This window comes from Ambystoma mexicanum, chromosome 8 (assembly GCF_040938575.1).
Source record: "Ambystoma mexicanum isolate Mex_15411 chromosome 8, UKY_AmexF1_1, whole genome shotgun sequence".
Classification (NCBI taxonomy): Eukaryota; Metazoa; Chordata; class Amphibia; order Caudata; family Ambystomatidae; genus Ambystoma; species Ambystoma mexicanum.
The window spans coordinates 55,737,678-55,756,887 of NC_090929.1; the positions used below are offsets into that span (position 1 = coordinate 55,737,678).

The 19,210-nt window shown below is 50.7% G+C and overlaps 1 protein-coding gene across 3 annotated transcripts in view; it reads right to left on the minus strand.

Moving 5' to 3' along the window:
- Positions 1 to 19,210, minus strand: part of FIBCD1 (fibrinogen C domain containing 1) — a 1,178,447-nt gene that overhangs the window by 777,428 nt on the left and 381,809 nt on the right. For all 3 annotated transcript variants that reach the window (XM_069609275.1, XM_069609274.1, XM_069609276.1), the window contains one exon: positions 9,216 to 9,352. In XM_069609275.1, coding sequence (XP_069465376.1) covers positions 9,216 to 9,352 — 137 coding nt within the window. The remainder of the gene's footprint in view (positions 1 to 9,215; positions 9,353 to 19,210) is intronic.

Here is a 19,210-nt window from a genome sequence, read left to right on the forward strand (position 1 = left end):
AATGATTTTACCTCCCCTGGCAGTGAAGAACGTCCTTCCTATACGGAAACATTGCATATTATTTTTGAGGAATCAGTTCACAGTGGTCTCAGATCCACTTTTAGACACAAATACCCGTTTGACCAGTTCATTCAGAAAATGAAGGCTAGGCTGAGAAGTGAGTTAAAAACCATCAAAGATGATTCGTCTCCAGAGAGATGGAAAAAAGCCTGTAATATCCCCACCGCTCATAAAAAAACGACTAAAACAACATAAGACACTCAAAATTCAAGAAGCTGGGGAACGCATGCCTGCAGCCCTATCTTCTCAATCTAATGCTCGAATATGGGGTTTACTGAAAGTTGGAATTAATGCTGGTGCTTCCTCTTCCTTACTCAATCTAGTGGGTGAACAAACTTGGATCACACACTTTGTGACTCTATTTGCGGAGGCAACTCCCTCTATTAACAAACCTACAATCTGGAAAACCGATTTGGCCACATTCCATTTTGATCAGAGTGGCATTCTCATTCAGATGAATACATTAGGCTCATCTAGAGCCCATGGGGCCAATGGACTTTCAAATTCCATTTTAAAAACTCAGCCGGAAGGGTGGCTATCCATTTTGGATGTTATATTCCAAAGAGACAGTCGAACTGGCTTGATTCCGCTTTCATGGAAAGAGCCCAAACGTAACCCCATTTTCAAGAAGGGTGACCGGAAAGAACCATCTAATTATCATCCGATTGCCCTTCTTGACATTTCAAGAAAAAAATGTGCATGCATAGTTCTTGAAAAACTGCAAAAATTGACAAAAACGACAGCAAAATTAGATCAATCGCGGGTTGCATCTGGTCTGGGAACATTTGTTAATCTGGCACTACTATCAAATCAACCGATCTACCGAGCCTTCATAGATTTTAAACAAGCTTTCGATTCCATCTCTAGAGACCAATTATGGCGAAAACGAATGAAGGCCGGGTGCCCAGCATTTATACTCAACTTGCTTCATCAATTTTACTCAAACACGTCGATCCGAGTAAAGTTAAACCAAGAGCGACTCTTATTACAATCTATCCCCACATATCGAGGACTCAAACAGCGATGCATATTGTATTCTACACTATTCAACCTGTATATCAGGGACATAAACACACACCTGGAATCTATTAGATCTTTTCCGCTGATAGTTTGTCAGTCACCGATATCATGGCTTCTCTACGAGGACGACCATGTACTGTTAGATCAGAAGCCCATATGTCTCCAGAGAAAGCTTAACGCTTTAGAAAACTATGCTCTGGAAAATTCCAGATTGACCAACGCGCAAAAGTCAAACACTCTCATATTGCACCCTGGAAAAGGTAGGAAAACAAAAGCAATACCCTTAAGTGGGGGATTGGGAGGCAACCACTTGTGATAATTCAAGAGTTCAAATGCCTTGGACAAAACATCAATGACAACTCTCAGCCAGCATGCTCCCTACAAAAAAAGAAATACAACTAAAAATGGAATCAATGTCTTCACAAGCAATGCCATTACATCGAAAATACGGCACATTTTCATGCCCTCCTGTGGTAAACATTTATAGAGAAAAAGTTATGCCCGTGGTTACATATGGTGCTCAGGCCCAAATGCCCGAGAATAGCCCTAAACGGGACTATCGAGAAGGTCTATATTGGAAACATTTGTTATCCCTTCTGAAAAGCTTCCCCATACCAATGATTCTTTCTGAACTAGGGTTCCTTTCCCTTAGCACTATTGTAGCGTGGCAGGCTTTGACTCTCTTCCGGAAGTGCTGGCTCAGCAATATGTGTGAATCAAGCCTCATACCAGCTCTTACAACTCTTTAAAAACCTGGAAAGACTACTGCATAGGGACTATGAGGGAAGCTGATATAGAAGAGCATCTACTAATGAGCAATCCTAAAAGGGGCAAACAAAAATCAGGGCATCTTGATTGGGGCGCAATGTGGAAAAAGTGTCTCCAATACAAGGCATTCAGAAATGGCAATTTTATGCTAAAACCACTTCATCAAATGCCAAAATACCTCCAAAGATTCCCAGCGCAGAAATATTGCTCCAAGCTAATGAGACTGCGCCTTAATCTATGGCCTACCAGGGCACTCTTGGCACCCCAAGCAAAAAATCAGAACCTAAAGAACGCATGTCGGCTTTGTGAATTGCCCAACCAAACGGAAACCTTAGGCCACTTTCTCTGAATGCATGAATTTAGCTGCATTGAGAAAAGAATATTTGTTTACATTTTTCATGAATTTTGCTTACAATCGCCCAACCAGATGTGGTTTATGATTTTTAATGCAAATCAAATATCATTAGACTTTGCTGCAATACATGTTCTCCAGCGGCTGAAGACTGAGGCATAGTTCTCTATAAGCAGCCGATTGGTGAATGGAGAGACTTGACAGGGAATATAGAGTGTGATTAGAGCACGCCCACTGAGCTAGACCCTCATAGAAAAATCACACATGACACCAGGGCCCTCTTGCATATAAGAACCACATTTTAGGAATCGAAATTGCAACCTTAAATGAAAGGAAACTGTGCGAACACCGCGTAACCATAACATAATGTTAAAGTAAGATCCTCTACCAGGAAACCTGCGACTCCAGGTAGCAAAGGTTCACAGTGATAATACTTGCGGCTGAACTAAAAAGATGACTAAAACGGCGAAACCATAAGGTATATAGTCCAAATACGATACAATGGCAATGTAAGATGCCCTGTTTTAACCCCCCGACAATAGACAGCAGAGGCTACAATGACAACATCATCATTCATTCAAAGGACGATTAACACCTTATAAGCCTCCGAGAATATCAATCCGAAATGCCTGATCTCTTATTCCAATGCACGTGTGTTCTGATCATGTTGTATCACCTGCATGTTATTAGTTGTTTTAAAACATGCTGTATATTTCAGCTAGAATGGACTCATACAGCCACATATTGATCCTGTGAATCCATTTTTTAAATGTATACTGTTGAAATAGAACTTATGCCAAATGTAAACAGAAACGAACGATCAGAACATATTCAAAATGTAAATAGCACATTTTCTTTTTCCTTTTTACATTTTTTTATTCTTTTTGAAAATGTAAAAATTAAAATGTTATTCTGCTGTTTTCTATATTTGAAAGGTTATTTACAACCAAAACATATAAAGATTTAAAAAAAAGAAAAAGAAGTGATACGCTGCTCTGGCAGTGCACCCCTGCCCTGCAACACACACTGATATAACAGTGATTAACCTTTTAACTGCCATGAGTCCCCCCCCAGTGCCAAGGACTTTTTTGGTGATTTCAGTATTTCGCCATTCAATGCCTTCTAACATTTTCTCCTTCATTAACCCCATTAAGTGCCAAGGATGAGCTATCTCGTCCTTGGCAAAAGGGAGGTAATCCCAAGGACGAGATACCTTGTCCTTGGCACTTGACACGCTGCTCTGGCAGTGCACATCGACCCTGCCCTGCATCCACTGGCGTAACAGGGGCCCCTGCAGCCCCTGCAGTGTGGGGGGCCCACTAGCACATGTCCTGGGAGGGGGCCCCACTTGGAAAAACATTTTTTTCTTTTTCAAAATCTTTTTTTAATTTTTTCTTTTATTTCTTTTTGAAATTACTCGCCTTCATAAAGAAAATAATGTCTTTATGAAGGCAGAGTGTGACTACAAAAAGAAACTTTCTTTTTGAAGTCCGATGGCTCCCTCACCCCATGACGTGAAAGATCCCAGGCTGGAGACCTCCATGTCATGGGGTGGGGGTGAAGCCCTATGACTTCAAAAAGAAATCGTTTATTTTTGAAGTCACTCTGCCTTCACAAAGACATTATTTCCGTTATGGTTTGGTCCTTAACGGAAATAATTTCTTTATGAAGTCAGAGTGCTTTCAAAAAGAAACAATTTCTTTTTGCACTAATAGGGTTCCCCTCAACCCCATGACATGTGTGTGTGTGAGTGTATGGTGAAAGGGTACACACTTAAATGTGTAGGTGGCTGCCTGTATGAGTGTATGGTGAAAGGGTGCACACAAATGTATGGGTGACTGGGTGTGTGTGTGTGTGTGTGTGTGTGTGTGTGCGCGCGCGTATGATGAAAGGGTGCACATTTAAATGTATGGGTGGCTACCTGGGTGTGCCTGTATGGTGAAAGGGTGCACACTTAAATGTATGGGTGGCTACCTGGGTGTGCCTGCATGGTGAAAGGGTGCACACTTAAATGTATAGGTGGCTGCCTGGGGGTGTGTCTGCATGGTGAAAGGGTGCACACTTAAATGTATGGGTGGCTACCTGGGTGTGCCTGCATGGTGAAAGGGTGCACACTTAAATGTATAGGTGGCTGCCTGGGGGTGTGTGCCTGCATGGTGAAAGGGTGCACACTTAAATGTATGGGTGGGTGCCTGGTAGTGTGTGCCTGTATGGTGAAAGGGTGCACACTTAAATGTATGGGTGGCTACCTGGGTGTGCCTGCATGGTGAAAGGGTGCACACTTAAATGTATAGATGGCTGCCTCGGGGGGTGTGCCTGTATGGTGAAAGGGTGCACACTTAAATGTATGGATGGCTGGGTGTGTGTATATATGGTGATTGGTGTGTGTGCTTGTGTTCAAGGGCACAACAAAACCTACATTTTGGGGGTTCTTATCCTTCGAATGTTGGGAGAGGCGCTAACTTCACGGGCGGTGGGGGAGGGGCAAACTTATTTGTGTGGGGGCATCCAACTTCTTTACGCATTTTAATGAGACTATTTTAGCGCAGCTTCAATGTTACAAGCAGTTAACTCTCTCCTTTAAGTGTGAAAGCACCCACTTATGGACTGCTGTGAGAATGAACGGTCTCCTGTTCCCTTTCTACCCTTCCAATCACTTCCCTGCCATGAAAGTACTAAACCCACATCACAATTTAAATTGCCTAAAAAACGCCTCAAACGTAAGCACTGGGACAAGGAAAGGGGACGTGAAGGTAATTCTGGGCCAAGTAGCTGATTTTGGAGGTTAGGGTAGTGCATGGGAGGGAGAGGGGATGTGTGGGGGGTGAGATTGTGCGATAGATCATAATAGTTGTCCATGACCAGGCTAAGCAGGCATGATATGTGGTACTAGTGGCTAACGAGGCATTTTGGGGCAGCCAGTATAGTTATTCCTCAGTTTGGTATGACTTGTTTTTAACTGTGCATTTCTGATAAAGCAATCCTGCTAAGTGTAATGACCTGGCTAGACTGGCATTTGGGTGTTGCCAGTCTAGCCGTTTCTAACTGCGGCATTGTATATTTTTTTGGGCATCTGTGATAAAATGATATGATATAAGTCTATTATAACACATCTGTACACAAGTGTTTCTAGGCATGACAAGCAAGTGAGGGAAGATAAAGGGTGGACAAGACAAATGATCTTACTAGGCCTTGTGCATTCAGATTGTGCAAATGCGAGAATGAGAAATGCAAGTGGAAAGGAAGGGGGAAAGTGCAAGGAAGAAGGAAGGGGAAAGCAGGGCTGTAATGCGCTGAGTAAGTTCAGCCAGGACAGTGCGGCTCTGGGTAGTGCAAGGAGAACAATGGACTGTGGGGTTACAGTTACAGCCCCTAAGTGCGTGGTTGGCCTGGAGGCAGTGCATGGGTGACTGATAAAGAAAGAGTCTGGACTCAGTGAGACTCTGAGGGTAGCCAAGCAACCAGTCGGTACAGCAGACAGGTAGGTCAGGTAGGTCAGGAGGGGAGGGAGAGAGAGAAAGCAGAGGAGAAGAGGAAAGTTTTGAACTGCTTCCAGAACATCATGTGGTCCGCTAAAGTTCGAGAGGGGCAAGGAGGCCATTCCAGAGGGAGGCATCTGCAGAGGAGAGAGATCTACCCCCCCCCAATCTCTGCCTGGAAAAGCGTCTAACCCTTAGAGAGTTGGAGGTAGCTGCGGGAAGGGCTCGAGAAAGAAGGTATTTTGGAAGAGAGCATTGGATGTACTGTGGGCCCGACTCCAGAAAGCCTGCTGGATAATGCAAAGGGTCTTGAACTTGACCCTTGCAGCCACCGGGAGCCAGTGGAGAGATTTCAGGGCTGGAGAGATACGATCCCAGGGCTTGAGGCCAAGGACAAGTCTCTCAGTCCTGTTCTGGATTAGTTGCAGAGGGTGAAGAGTAGAGGAAGGCAGCTTGAGAAAGAGGCTGTTGCAGTAGTTCAGACTAGAGAGAACCAGAGCTCTAGAGACAATGAGCCTCTGGGGGAAAGTGAGAAAGGGAAGAGTCCCTTTGAGGAGGAGCAGCTGGTAGGTAGTGGTACCTCTTGGGGATGTCCGAGATGCGAGGAGAGAAAGAGAGAGGAGTCGAAGATGACACAAAAGGTTTTTTGCCTCGCAGGAAGGTGAAGGAATAGGGCCCAAGGTGGGTGGCCAGAGTGAGAGAGGGAAAGCAGGGGCAGGGGTCCCAATTAGATGGATCTCCACCTTGATGGCATTAAGGCAGAGATTGTTCGAGGCATACCAATCCTGAATCACGGATAGATAGTCAGGAATGAGCGGAAGATGAGAGAAGCCTCAAGGAAAGCTGAGTGCCATCCGCATAACACTGAAAGTTAAAGGAGAAGGTAGAGATCAGGTGGGCCAAAGGGGCCAAGAAGAGGTTGAAAAACCAGGGTGAGAGGATAGAGCCCTGGGGAATTCCACAGGTAGAGAGGGAGGTGGCGGAGAGAAAGGGACCAAGTTGGATCTGGGAGGGGCAGACCAAGAGGAAGGAGGTCAGCCACTCCAGGGCCTGATCCGTGATGCCTAGGTTCTCACGTAGTCGATTGATCAGGAATTGGCGTGGTTTACTGTGTTGAAAAGTAGAGGAAAGATCAAGGAGGATTAGGACAGAAGGAATGCTGGAATCAAGGTTAGAGAGCAGATCTTCATGGGTATTCAGGAGAGCAGTTTCCGCGCCTCTGGCAGCTCTGAAGCCAGACTGATGGTCATGGAGACAACCAAGAGATTAAATGTGGAGAGTAAGTTGGGAGATGGCCAGCTTTTTTCCAAGAGTTTGCCCAGGAAAGGGGTGATGGAGATTGGGCGATAGTTTGCCGGGCAGGCAGGATCGGCAGACAGCTTATTGAAGCGTGGGTGCACAAGGGAGTGCTTAAGCGGAGAGGGGAATGTTCCAGTGGTGAAAAAATGGTTACAGAAATCATCTAAGGCTGCAGCGAGGTTGTCAATATGGTCCTTGGTGGTTCTGAAGGAGCAGGGGAGCACCTGTTTGGACGACACTTTCATGGATCGGACTTGTCTAGAAACCTTGTCAGGTGTTGTCAGAGAGAAAGAGGAGAAAGGAGGAGGAGAGGTAGAGATGACCAAAGGGGGCTGAGAGAGGAAGAGGGAGAGGGAGAGGAAGAGGCGATAGAGGACAGGATGTCCTGGATTTTAGCGGAGAAGTGAGAGGGCAGAGCCATACAGAAGGCCTGGGAGGGAACAGGAGAGGTGGAGACCACAACAGGATTTACCAGTTCCGTGCATATTTTAAAGAGTTTTGCCATGTTGTTAGAGGTCACAGAGACACAGGCTTGAATGTGTGCTCTCTTCTTGATGAGTGTTATTGCTTCGACTGGCATTTTGGTGCAACCAGTCTAGGGATGTCTAAATGTGGCCAGGCATGCTTTACTGTAATGTTATTACGAGTCCACACTGGTCTACATTGTGCAGGCAGTGGGACAGGTTTTCATTGTGGCATGGCATTTTTAATAGCAACGCTTGATTTGCATGTATTGGATTGGTGTTACCCTACAAAGCAATTGCAAACACTCTGGCTTTAGCCAATTTTTCTCAGAAAGTGTTCTGTATATTGCATTAAAACACATATTTATATCTTTCTCCTAGTACAGTGTGCGGCATACCCCTTCAGCAGCACGTTCATGCGTATTGTGCAAGCGTGGTAATCTAGGCAGACCCAGAGTGTGGCACAACCCGTGATTTGTTGGCGAGTTGGAGGGGAAAGGGGCCTCAGCATGGCTCGCAGGGGGGCCCACACAGTTTTTGTTACGCCGCTGCCTGCAGCACACTGATACTACAGTGATTACAGTGACACGCTGCCATAGCAGTGCACATCAACCCTGCCCTGCAGCACACACTGATATAACAGTGATTAAAGCGACACACAGCTCTGGCAGTGCACCTCAGCCCTGCAGCACACTCTGATATAACAGTGATTAAAGCCACACACTACTCTGGCAGTGCACCCCTGCCCAGCAGCACACACTGATATAACAGTGATTAAAGTGACACACTGCTCTGGCAGTGCTCCTTAGCCTGGACCTGCAGCACACACTGATATAACAGTGATTAAAGCGACACACTGCTCTGGCAGTGCACGTCAGCCCTGCAGTGCACACTGATATAACAGTGATTAAAGCGACACACTGCTCTGGCAGTGCACCCCTGCCCTGCAGCGCACACTGATATAACAGTGATTCAAGCATCACACTGCTCTGGCAGTGCACCCCTGCCCTGCAGCGCACACTGATATAACAGTGATTAAATCGACACACTGCTCTGGCAGTGTACGTCAGCCCTGCAGCGCACACTGATATAACAGTGATTAAATCGACACACTGCTCTGGCAGTGCTCCTCGACCCGGATCTGCAGCGCACACTGTTATAACAGTGATTAAAGCGACACACTGCTCTGGCAGTGCACGTCAGCCCTGCAGCGCACACTGATATAACAGTGATTAAAGCGACACACTGCTCTGGCAGTGCACCCCTGCCCTGCAGCGCACACTGATATAACAGTGATTCAAGCATCACACTGCTCTGGCAGTGCACCCCTGCCCTGCAGCGCACACTGATATAACAGTGATTAAATCGACACACTGCTCTGGCAGTGCACGTCAGCCCTGCAGCGCACACTGATATAACAGAGAGTGGGCCCTTCTTTGTGCAAGGGCATGGGCACTGCTACAATCCTTACATCGGGAAAGCTTAGCCCCGCCCTCTTTGACCTTCAGCTGTGGCAAGCAGTGCCTGAATCACACCGAGATCCCCCCCATGCCATGCTATGCGTCTGCCAGTCAGCGCCTCACACAGCATGGTGGCCCCCGGAAGTAGATGGCAGAGCCGGAAGGTTCCGCTCCTCTCTTGTCACGTGTCTGCTCTATAGGACAAGTCCTTCTCTCGCAAGCCTCTGCAATGAAGGGACATTCCCATTGGAAAGCACGGAGTTCCCCAGCCACCCCCAACATGCTAGCACTAGGAAGAAGCCCCGGCACTCACGGTCCAGCCTCCTCCGTCGGTCCGCATGTCGCAGAAGACCTGGAAGCCGGCGGGGTAGTGCGTGGGGTACACGGAGTAGATGCCGTCCTCCTGCTGCCCACTGGAGTAGATGTCGTAGCAGTCTCGAGGCCGGGAGCCTGCAGGGTGCGGGAGAGAGAGAGAGAGAGTACACGTCAAGGCCAGGGAAGAGGGCTGCAGTCCCACACAAGAACACAGCATCCGGGCTACTCTCATCACTCCTGCCAAGGGTTTCTGCTGTGGGCGGCCTGGCCAGGGCTAAAGGCTACACCTAAAAACGACGGTCCACGACCCTACTCCAGCTATTGGTGAAAACCCCCACAAACCACCCCACCCAGGAAAACGGGATTCACAGCTCTAAAAGTAAGCACAGCTGCCGGAAATGCCCACCGTGCCTACCAATGTATGGAAGAGTGCGACACAGACTTTCTAGGGATCACAGAAACGTGCCTCACTGACACTGACCACAGACTCCTGGACTCCATCATACCACCTGGCTGCAAAATAATTATCTTAAATAGAAATAATACAAGAAGAGGTGGAGTGGCCCTCGCCTCCCCAGGGAGACTAAGGCTATCCCAGTTGGAGACCGCCCCTCTCTGGGGAAAAACACGTGTGCAAATGCTACTTCAACAATCGCATTCATTTCATTAGGTCATTTGTATAGCGCCTTTCACCATGAGTATGGTCCCACTACACTGTAGGTTGAACGCCCTTGGAGGGGCTGAAGTATGGTAAAGTTAGAGGGTGCTAGCATGGCTGTGTGCATAACGGCCATGAAAGGTTATGAGAGCTTGGCCAAGTCCCTGCTAGCCACCTGTGAGGAACTCTACCATCCACACAGTGGGGTGCGCTCGCCTGGGCTTTTTTGACATTTTAAAGCAAATTGAATGATCGTAGGTCAACCTTTGGAAAATGTGTGGGGCTAATCCACACACATTTTCCTTTGCTCACCTCATGACATACGCATAGACCTGTGTACTCTGGGTGGATACAGCCAACAGACGCAGTCCCCTCTGTCATATTTAGTTGGGATATGACAGCCAGAATTACACCATGTAATCTCAGAAGGGGGAGGGCAAAACCTTCCTCTTGCCATGGCCAGCCTAATTGACTCACAAAGGCTCCATTGATCCGCCCTGTCCTTTTGTTTAGCTCTGTAGTTGGTGCCAACAATTAACATAATTAACACAGTAAAAGAGTATACTTCAAACAGGTACACAGGGCCTGGCAGCAAAGGCTAACAAAGGAGACAGGAAACCCCAGCAACTTTTCAGAGGCACTGTGTCAACCTGAACTCAGCTCCTGCCCTAAGTATCACTTTGACAGTGAAATGTCATGTCTGGACGGTGTGTATTACAGTAGTCATCCCTGCAGGGAGACCCCATTCAAAATGTATGAGTATGTGGATTGATGGTGCCGGAGAGTTTGGTCGCGCTGCAGCTTTAAGGGAGACATGTTGCTTTAATCAGGAACCAGAGAGCTCTTTTAGCCAGAGAGACCCTTTGATCCACAACATGCAGGAAAATGGGTGAGACTTAGTATTGCAGGTTTTCAACCCTTTACCTTTTCTGATGCAAAGCACTCTGGTTATGACCTCACGCATACAGGAGATTGTTGATGGGGACCCAGGATTGGTTCATTAAGGTGGGCTTAGCCTACACCAATCCCTGTGGTCCATTTGGCTACAGATCCTCTGAACACTTTGCAAGGAGTAACAAGAAGCACTCATTTGGACTCTGGCTGAAGGTACAGTCTGCCTTACAGCTTCCGCCAGTGAAGGAAGGCCACGACCTCCAAAAGGGCACAGAGGGAGATACTGAATCCAGAGGACCTCCCAGCAGCTCCATAATCGGTATCCAGCCAGCACACAACGTGCCCTGCAAGGCTCTGCAGTAAGCTTCCTATGTGGGAAGTGCCAGAGAGCCTCTGAACCCGAAACCAAGGACAAGGCAACTGTCTGCAACACTCTCCTTCATCTTTGGGTCTGTCCGCATTAAAGGACGACACAAGCCCAGTGAAGAAGCTAGGAGGAGTGCGTAGACAAGCAGCTACCAACATCCGTCTGTAAGTACATTTTTGAGCCAGTGGAGCCGCTTGAGCTGTAGCCGACTGCACACTGACTGTTGTTATGCTGCATTCGCTAAAGCCATCCATGACGCCTCAACCAGTGCTTCTGAACCACCATCCAGCACTGAGACAAGGATGCCTAACCCAAAGATGCTGTGTAGGCCAGCCTGCAGCCATCCGTCCAGCCTCACTCACCAAACTGCCTACTGCCTGATACCCCCAGCTGTCTCCAGTCTTGAACTCTGTTGCAGAAGTTGCAAAGCGTCCTGAAACCAATTCGACCCTGTCTGGCACCAAGAACATTTACAGCACAAGACACAGTTTGGTTTTGTGCCCCTGGTCCTCCTTCGAAGAACCCGTAGTAACATTTTATGACCCATTGCTCCCTTTGTGCTGAAACCAAGTAGCATTGAACTATTGCGATTAATACTCACTACCCTCCTGTCAGTATCCAGAGTGCATCCCTTTTCCTTCTTTCAAACTTTCTGTCCTCTGCATTTCTTTACAAGGTGAGTTGTATTTTGTAGTGTAGCTAGAACTGTCTGTTGTGATAATAATAAAGTAGATACTTTTATATAACCTTGAGTGGACAATCCCTTTTATCATTGGGTAATTGTATTTTCACTGTGTTGCAACTAACCAACGATCCGCAACCTTGCACAGATAAGCCTGACGTTCTGTCCACATTACCATAATTAGACAAGGAGGTTTATAATTGACTTGCATTTCCAATCTGTTTGGATCCCTTCTGGTGTACTAGAGGTGTGAGGCTGATTGAGCACCACACACTGTGGGTAATAATAAGCAGGGCTCAGATACCTGAAGGTTCGTAGCGCTATTTAAATGCTAAATTATTATTATTATTATTGATGGGTTAGAAACCGATATTCATCCCTGGAGCGCTGGTGCCCCGGAAGTGGATTCGTCACAGTGTCATCACTCCTTTACCACCAGTGGCCTCTACTCATGTGGCCAGGGGACCGCAGCCACAGCCTGATCTGGACCCTTTGAGTGGATACACGAGGGAGGATCATGTGAGGGGAGGCGACCCTCAAGTGGGCACTCAGACATCATCAGACGAGACATGGTATGCCCCTGATGCATTTAGGGAAACCCCCTCCATTCCCCATGCTTTAATGGCATAGTACGTTAAGTCCCTTCAATACCCTTCCAAAGTTGATAATAGTACTCATGAACATTTTTAATCTTTTAAAACATCATGTACTGACACAGGAAGAGGACTGCTATGAACAACAGTATGAACCATGACGTGCAGTCTAGTGTTTGGAAGAATGTGATTGGTCCAAAACATCTTCCAGTTTGGAGGCAGGAGTTTAAATCTGTGCCGTGGAAAAATGGAGGAAGCTTCCTTTTCCAAGCATCGGCTTGGGAGCGGACAGGAGATGCAGCGCACAGTGCAGAGGAGACAGTATCCCGACTTGGAGGAGAACCTTGCGGGCAGACGTGAGGAGGTGGTGAGAAAGGGAGCAAACCTCTGTGCCCTGCACCAGCTGGGAAACCAAGAAGCAGGCATAACTGAGATACTTGGCTGCCGAGCGCTGTCAGCAGCGAGAGAAGACATGAAGAGGCGAGCCACAGACCGGCTGCATAGTACAGCAGTGCCGGTCAACTTGAAAAGCTACCACGAGAGAGAGAAGTTGTGGAAGGAACTCAAAGACAGGGTGAGCTTTGTTGCAGCATCAGGAGCGAGAACACTCCATACTAACAACAGGGGAAAGCCGTTCAACAACGAAAGACACAGAGGCAAGTACCCGAACGAGTACAAATGGTCAGAAAGAGGGAAAGGGAACACCGAAGAGACCCTAAAAGGGTGACTTAGTTGCCAAAGTTTGGGAGAACACGTAATCCTCATTGATCAGTGTCATCTTCATCATCCCAGTAATTGGCCATGAAGAAAACAAGGGACAATCTCTACCCCTTGTGCTGAATGTGAGGGAAAGAGAGCAAGTCATTGCATTATAAAGTCCTGGCAGGAGAGTATACCAGGTGAAGAGCATATCTGGGATTCGCACCAATAATAAGTAGTAAAATAGAACCTGGCCAGGGAGTGCACCGGGTGGTCTGGGACTCACACCCAGAGTATGTTACTATAAAAAGGAAAATTCTAAGGAAGCTGCATACCCTTAAGAGTTGAACTGTACTGAATGTGGAATCCTGGGGAAGAGAGTAATTTCATCTAGAGTGAATTGCAATGACGAGAGGGGAGAGGTATTCTCTTGAACATTAGAACTTGGTTTTTCTATGAACTTTTCTTTTGTGGAGAGAGTCCTGGGGAAGACAGTCGTCCCCTTTGGAACTATGAACATTGATAAATGGAAACTTTTGATTGAACTTCAACATTTGTGCACTTTATTTTGGAGCAAAAGTCATTGGCCTTCATTACAGGGTTGCCAGAAAATACATTGGTAGGCAGCAGGTTTCCGGTAAACCCATAACAGCCGCACTGCCGCCTGATATCCTGATGACGCCGGGATATCACAAGGGCGGCAGTGACGGTCCCACAGGACTCCATGGAAATGGGGACATGGAAGCACCAGCACAGTTGCTAACGGTGTCGGTCCTTCCATGAAAACCACGCCGGTCAGGCCTGCAGGGGGATCTGTGGTCCCTACTGGCATTGCTGTAGTCTGGTAATCTGGAAAAGGTGCCGGTAGGTTGCTACCGGCACCCTTATTTCCCGACCACCATACTCGGAATGAGGGCCATTGTCCCTTTACACTTTAGACTTAGTAATAGAATGTGAGTGTTAGGATAGGATTACAGACACTGGACGGGTTTTGCTTTGGACATCATGATGCTTGAAAGGCCCTTCGTTTTGGTTGAGGTAGGGAAATAGCTCCTAGAATAGGGACAGTGAGGCGCTTTACCAACCCCTTGTGAGTTTCAATGAAAGTCTAAGCAACCAATATGAGCTCTATGTTTCCGTGCCTCATTCCTGACTCTCCGCGCCAGCATCGACAGGGCCAGGCCAAACCTGCCTAACGAATGGCAACACGTACAGCATTAGAAGTGTAACATCACATCAGACGCCCCACGTAGGCTGAGTGCTGCATTTTCCCTCAGCATGCACACAATCTCAAGCAGCACACTTATCTTGGGTGTGTAACTTGCACAGGACACAGATAGACCGCTATTCACAGGCAAGACCAGACCAGTCGGGCTCAGAGCTTCTTGAAAGATTAACAAAGAAAACTGAAAATCAATTGGCCATTTTTCCATGCCAACTTTCCAAGAAATGCTAGCTAATGCTTTCAGCTATGAAGTCATCCAGATACAAAGTATGGCGACTTGCCAGCAGCGCGCGCGCCCACAATGGTCTATTTATTCAGGCAGTAGGTCCCAAGTTGCATGAAACCATCTAGTTTGAGGGAAAATGCAGCAATACAGCAATCATGGGGTCAGTGCTCAGAGCCAGCCCTTGCAGGACTGCTTAGAATCGTTCATTCCAAAGGAAATGAGGAAATGGGCTGCAAGCCGAGCACACTGGATCCAATTCCGGGATTGTGTGGGAAATGAAATTCCGTTCTTTGTTGCCGGACTTCCATGAGACCTTCTGCTTTCCCCTATGGCCCTCCTGCTCGTGCCTGTAAGGTGTCTGCTTCCGATGGCCCATGCTCTGTTGCTGGATGCTTCAGGGGGCATGAGACCCTCTGCCTCCCCCTATCTCCCTCCTGCTCGTGCCTGTAAGGTGTCTGCTTCCGCTGGCCCATGCTCTGCCTCTGGATGCTTCAGGGGCATAAGACCCTCTGCCTCCACCTATCTCCCTCCTGCTCGTGCCTGTAAGGTGTTTGCTTCTGTTGGCCCATGCTCTGCCTCTGGATGCTTCAGGGGCATGAGACCCTCTGCCTCCCCCTATCTCCCTCCTGCTCATGCCTGTAAGGTGTCTGCTTCTGTTGGCCCATGCTCTGCCTCTGGATGCTTCAGGGGGCATGAGACCCTCTGCCTCCCCCTATCTCCCTCCTGCTTATGCCTGTAAGGTGTCTGCTTCCGCTGGCCCATGCTCTGTCTCTGGATGCTTCAGGGGCATGAGCCCTGCTGCCTCCCCCTATCTCCCTCCTGCTCCTGCCTGTAAGAGATCGGCTTCTGCTGTCCCATGCTCTGCTGCTGGATGGTTCAGGGGGCAGGGGACCCTCTGCCTCACCCTATCTCCCTCCTGCTCGTGCCTGTAAGGTATCTCCTTCCACTGGCCCATGCTCTGCTGCTAGATGCTTCAGGGGCATGGGACCCTCTGCCTCACCCTATCTCCCTCCTGCTCGTGCCTGTAAGGTGTCTGCTTCCGCTGGCCCATGCTCTGCTGTTCAATGCTTCAGGGGGCATGGGACCCTCTGCCTCCCCCTATCTCCCTCCTGCTCGTTCCTGTAAGGTGTCTGCTTCCGCTGGCCCATGCTCTGCTGCTGGATGCTTCAGGGGGTGAGTGACCCTCTGCCTCCCCCCATCTCCCTCCTGCTCGTGCCTGTAAGGTGTCTGCTTCCGCTCTCCCATGCTCTGCTGCTGGATGCTTCAGGGGGCATGGGACCCTCTGCCTCCCCTATCTCCCTCCTGCTCGTGCCTGAAAGGTCCCTGCTTCGGTTGGCCCATGCTCTGCTGCTGGATGCTTCAGGGGGCATGGGACCCTCTGCCTCCACCTATCTTCCTCCTGCTCGTGCCTGTAAGGTGTCTGCTTCTGCTGGCCCATGCTCTGCTGCTGGATGCTTCAGGGGGCATGGGACCCTCTGCCTCCCCCTATCTCCCTCCTGCTCGTGCCTGTAAGGTGCCCGCTTCCGCTGGCCCATGCTGGACGCTTCAGGGGGCATGGGACCCTCTGCCTCCCCCTATCTCCCTCCTGCTCGTGCCTGTAAGGTGTCTGCTTCCGCTGGCCCATGCTCTGCTGCTGGATGCTACAGGGGGCATGGGACCCTCTGCCTCCACCTATCTTCCTCCTGCTCGTGCCTGTAAGGTGTCTGCTTCTGCTGGCCCATGCTCTGCTGCTGGATGCTTCAGGGGGCATGGGACCCTCTGCCTCCCCCTATCTCCCTCCTGCTCGTGCCTGTAAGGTGTCTGCTTCCGCTGCCCCATGCTCTGCTGCTGGATGCTTCAGGGGGCATGGGACCCTCTGCCTCCCCCTATCTCCCTCCTGCTCGTGCCTGTAAGGTGTCTGCTTCCGCTGGCCCATGCTCTGCTGCTGGATGCTTCAGGGGGCATGGGACCCTCTGCCTCCCCCTATCTTCCTCCTGCTCGTGCCTGTAAGGCGTCTGGTTCCACTGTCCCATGCTCTGCCTCAGGATTCTTCAGGGGGCATGAGACCCTCTGCCTCCCCCTAACTCCCTCCTGCTCGTGCCTGTAAGGTGTCTGCTTCCGCTGGCCCATGCTCTGTTGCTGGATGCTTCAGGGGGCATGAGACCCTCTGCCTCCCCCTAGCTCCCTCCTGCTCGTGCCTGTAAGGTGTCTGCTTCCGCTGGCCCATGCTCTGCTGCTGGATGCTTCAGGGGGTGAGTGACCCTCTGCCTCCCCCTAGCTCCCTCCTGCTCGTGCCTGTAAGGTGTCTGCTTCCGCTGGCCCATGCTCTGCCTCTGGATGCTTCGGGGGACATGGGACCCTCTGCCTCCCCCTATCTCCCTCCTGCTCGTGCCTGTAAGGTCCCTGCTTCCGCTGGCCCATGCTCTGATGCTGGATGCTTCAGGGGGTGAGTGACCCTCTGCCTCCCCCCATCTCCCTCCTGCTCGTGCCTGTAAGGTGTCTGCTTCCGCTCTCCCATGCTCTGCCGCTGGATGCTTCAGGGGGCATGGGACCCTCTGCCTCCCCTATCTCCCTCCTGCTCGTGCCTGTAAGGTGCCTGCTTCCGCTGGCCCATGCTCTGCTGCTGGATGCTTCTGGGGGCATGGGACCCTCTGCCTCCCCCTATCTCCCTCCTGCTCGTGCCAGTAAGGTGTCTGCTTCCGCTGGCCCATGCTGGATGCTTCAGGGGGCATGGGACCCTCTGCCTCCCCCCATCTCCCTCCTGCTCGTGCCTGTAAGGTGTCTGTTTCCGCTGGCCCATGCTCTGCCTCTGGATGCTTCAGGGGCATGAGACCCTCCACCTATCTCCCTCCTGCTCATGCCTGTAAGGTGTTTGCTTCCGCTGGCCCATGCTCTGCCTCTGGATGCTTCAGGGGCATGAGACCCTCTGCCTCCCCCTATCTCCCTCCTGCTTGTGCCTGTAAGGTGTCTGCTTCCGCTGGCCCATGCTCTGATGCTGGATGCTTCAGGGGGTGAGTGACCCTCTGCCTCCCCCCATCTCCCTCCTGCTCGTGCCTGTAAGGTGTCTGCTTCCGCTCTCCCATGCTCTGCCGCTGGATGCTTTAGGGGGCATGGGACCCTCTGCCTCCCCTATCTCCCTCCTGCTCGTGCCTGTAAGGTGCCTGCTTCCGCTGGCCCATGCTCTGCCGCTGGATGCTTCAGGGGGCATGGGACCCTCTGCCTCCCCCTATCTCCCTCCTGCTCGTGCCTGTAAGGTGTCTGCTTCCGCTGGCCCATGCTCTGCTGCTGGATGCTTCAGGGGGCATGGGACCCTCTGCCTCCCCCTATCTCCCTCCTGCTCGTGCCTGTAAGGTGTCTGCTTCTGCTGGCCCATGCTCTGCTCTGGATTCTTCAGGGGGCATGGGACCCTCTGCCTCCCCCTATCTCCCTCCTGTTCGTGCCTGTAAGGTGTCTGCTTCCGCTGGCCCATGCTCTGCCTCTGGATGCTTCGGGGGACATGGGACCCTCTGCCTCCCCCTATCTCCCTCCTGCTCGTGCCTGTAAGGTGTCTGCTTCCGCTGGCCCATGCTCTGATGCTGGATGCTTCAGGGGGTGAGTGACCCTCTGCCTCCCCCCATCTCCCTCCTGCTCGTGCCTGTAAGGTGTCTGCTTCCGCTCTCCCATGCTCTGCCGCTGGATGCTTCAGGGGGCATGGGACCCTCTGCCTCCCCTACCTCCCTCCTGCTCGTGCCTGTAAGGTGCCTGCTTCCGCTGGCCCATGCTCTGCTGCTGGATGCTTCAGGGGGTGAGTGACCCTCTGCCTCCCCCTATCTCCCTCCTGCTCGTGCCTGTAAGGGGTCTGCTTCCGCTGGCCCATGCTCTGCCTCTGGATGCTTCGGGGGACATGGGACCCTCTGCCTCCCCCTATCTCCCTCCTGCTCGTGCCTGTAAGGTCCCTGCTTCCGCTGGCCCATGCTCTGCTGCTGGATGCTTCAGGGGGTGAGTGACCCTCTGCCTCCTCCCATCTCCCTCCTGCTCGTGCCTGTAAGGTGTCTGCTTCCGCTCTCCCATGCTCTGCCGCTGGATGCTTCAGGGGGCATGGGACCCTCTGCCTCCCCTATCTCCCTCCTGCTCGTGCCTGTAAGGTGCCTGCTTCCGCTGGCCCATGCTCTGCTGCTGGATGCTTCAGGGGGCATGGGACCCTCTGCCTCCCCCTATCTCCCTCCTGCTCGTGCCTGTAAGGTGTCTGCTTCCGCTGGCCCATGCTGGATGCTTCAGGGGGCATGGGACCCTCTGCCTCCCCCCATCTCCCTCCTGCTCGTGCCTGTAAGGTGTCTGTTTCCGCTGGCCCATGCTCTGCCTCTGGATGCTTCAGGGGCATGAGACCCTCCACCTATCTCCCTCCTGCTCATGCCTGTAAGGTGTCTGCTTCCGCTGGCCCATGCTCTGCCTCTGGATGCTTCAGGGGCATGAGACCCTCTGCCTACCCCTATCTCCCTCCTGCTTGTGCCTGTAAGGTGTCTGCTTCCGCTGGCCCATGCTCTGATGCTGGATGCTTCAGGGGGTGAGTGACCCTCTGCCTCCCCCCATCTCCCTCCTGCTCGTGCCTGTAAGGTGTCTGCTTCCGCTCTCCCATGCTCTGCCGCTGGATGCTTTAGGGGGCATGGGACCCTCTGCCTCCCCTATCTCCC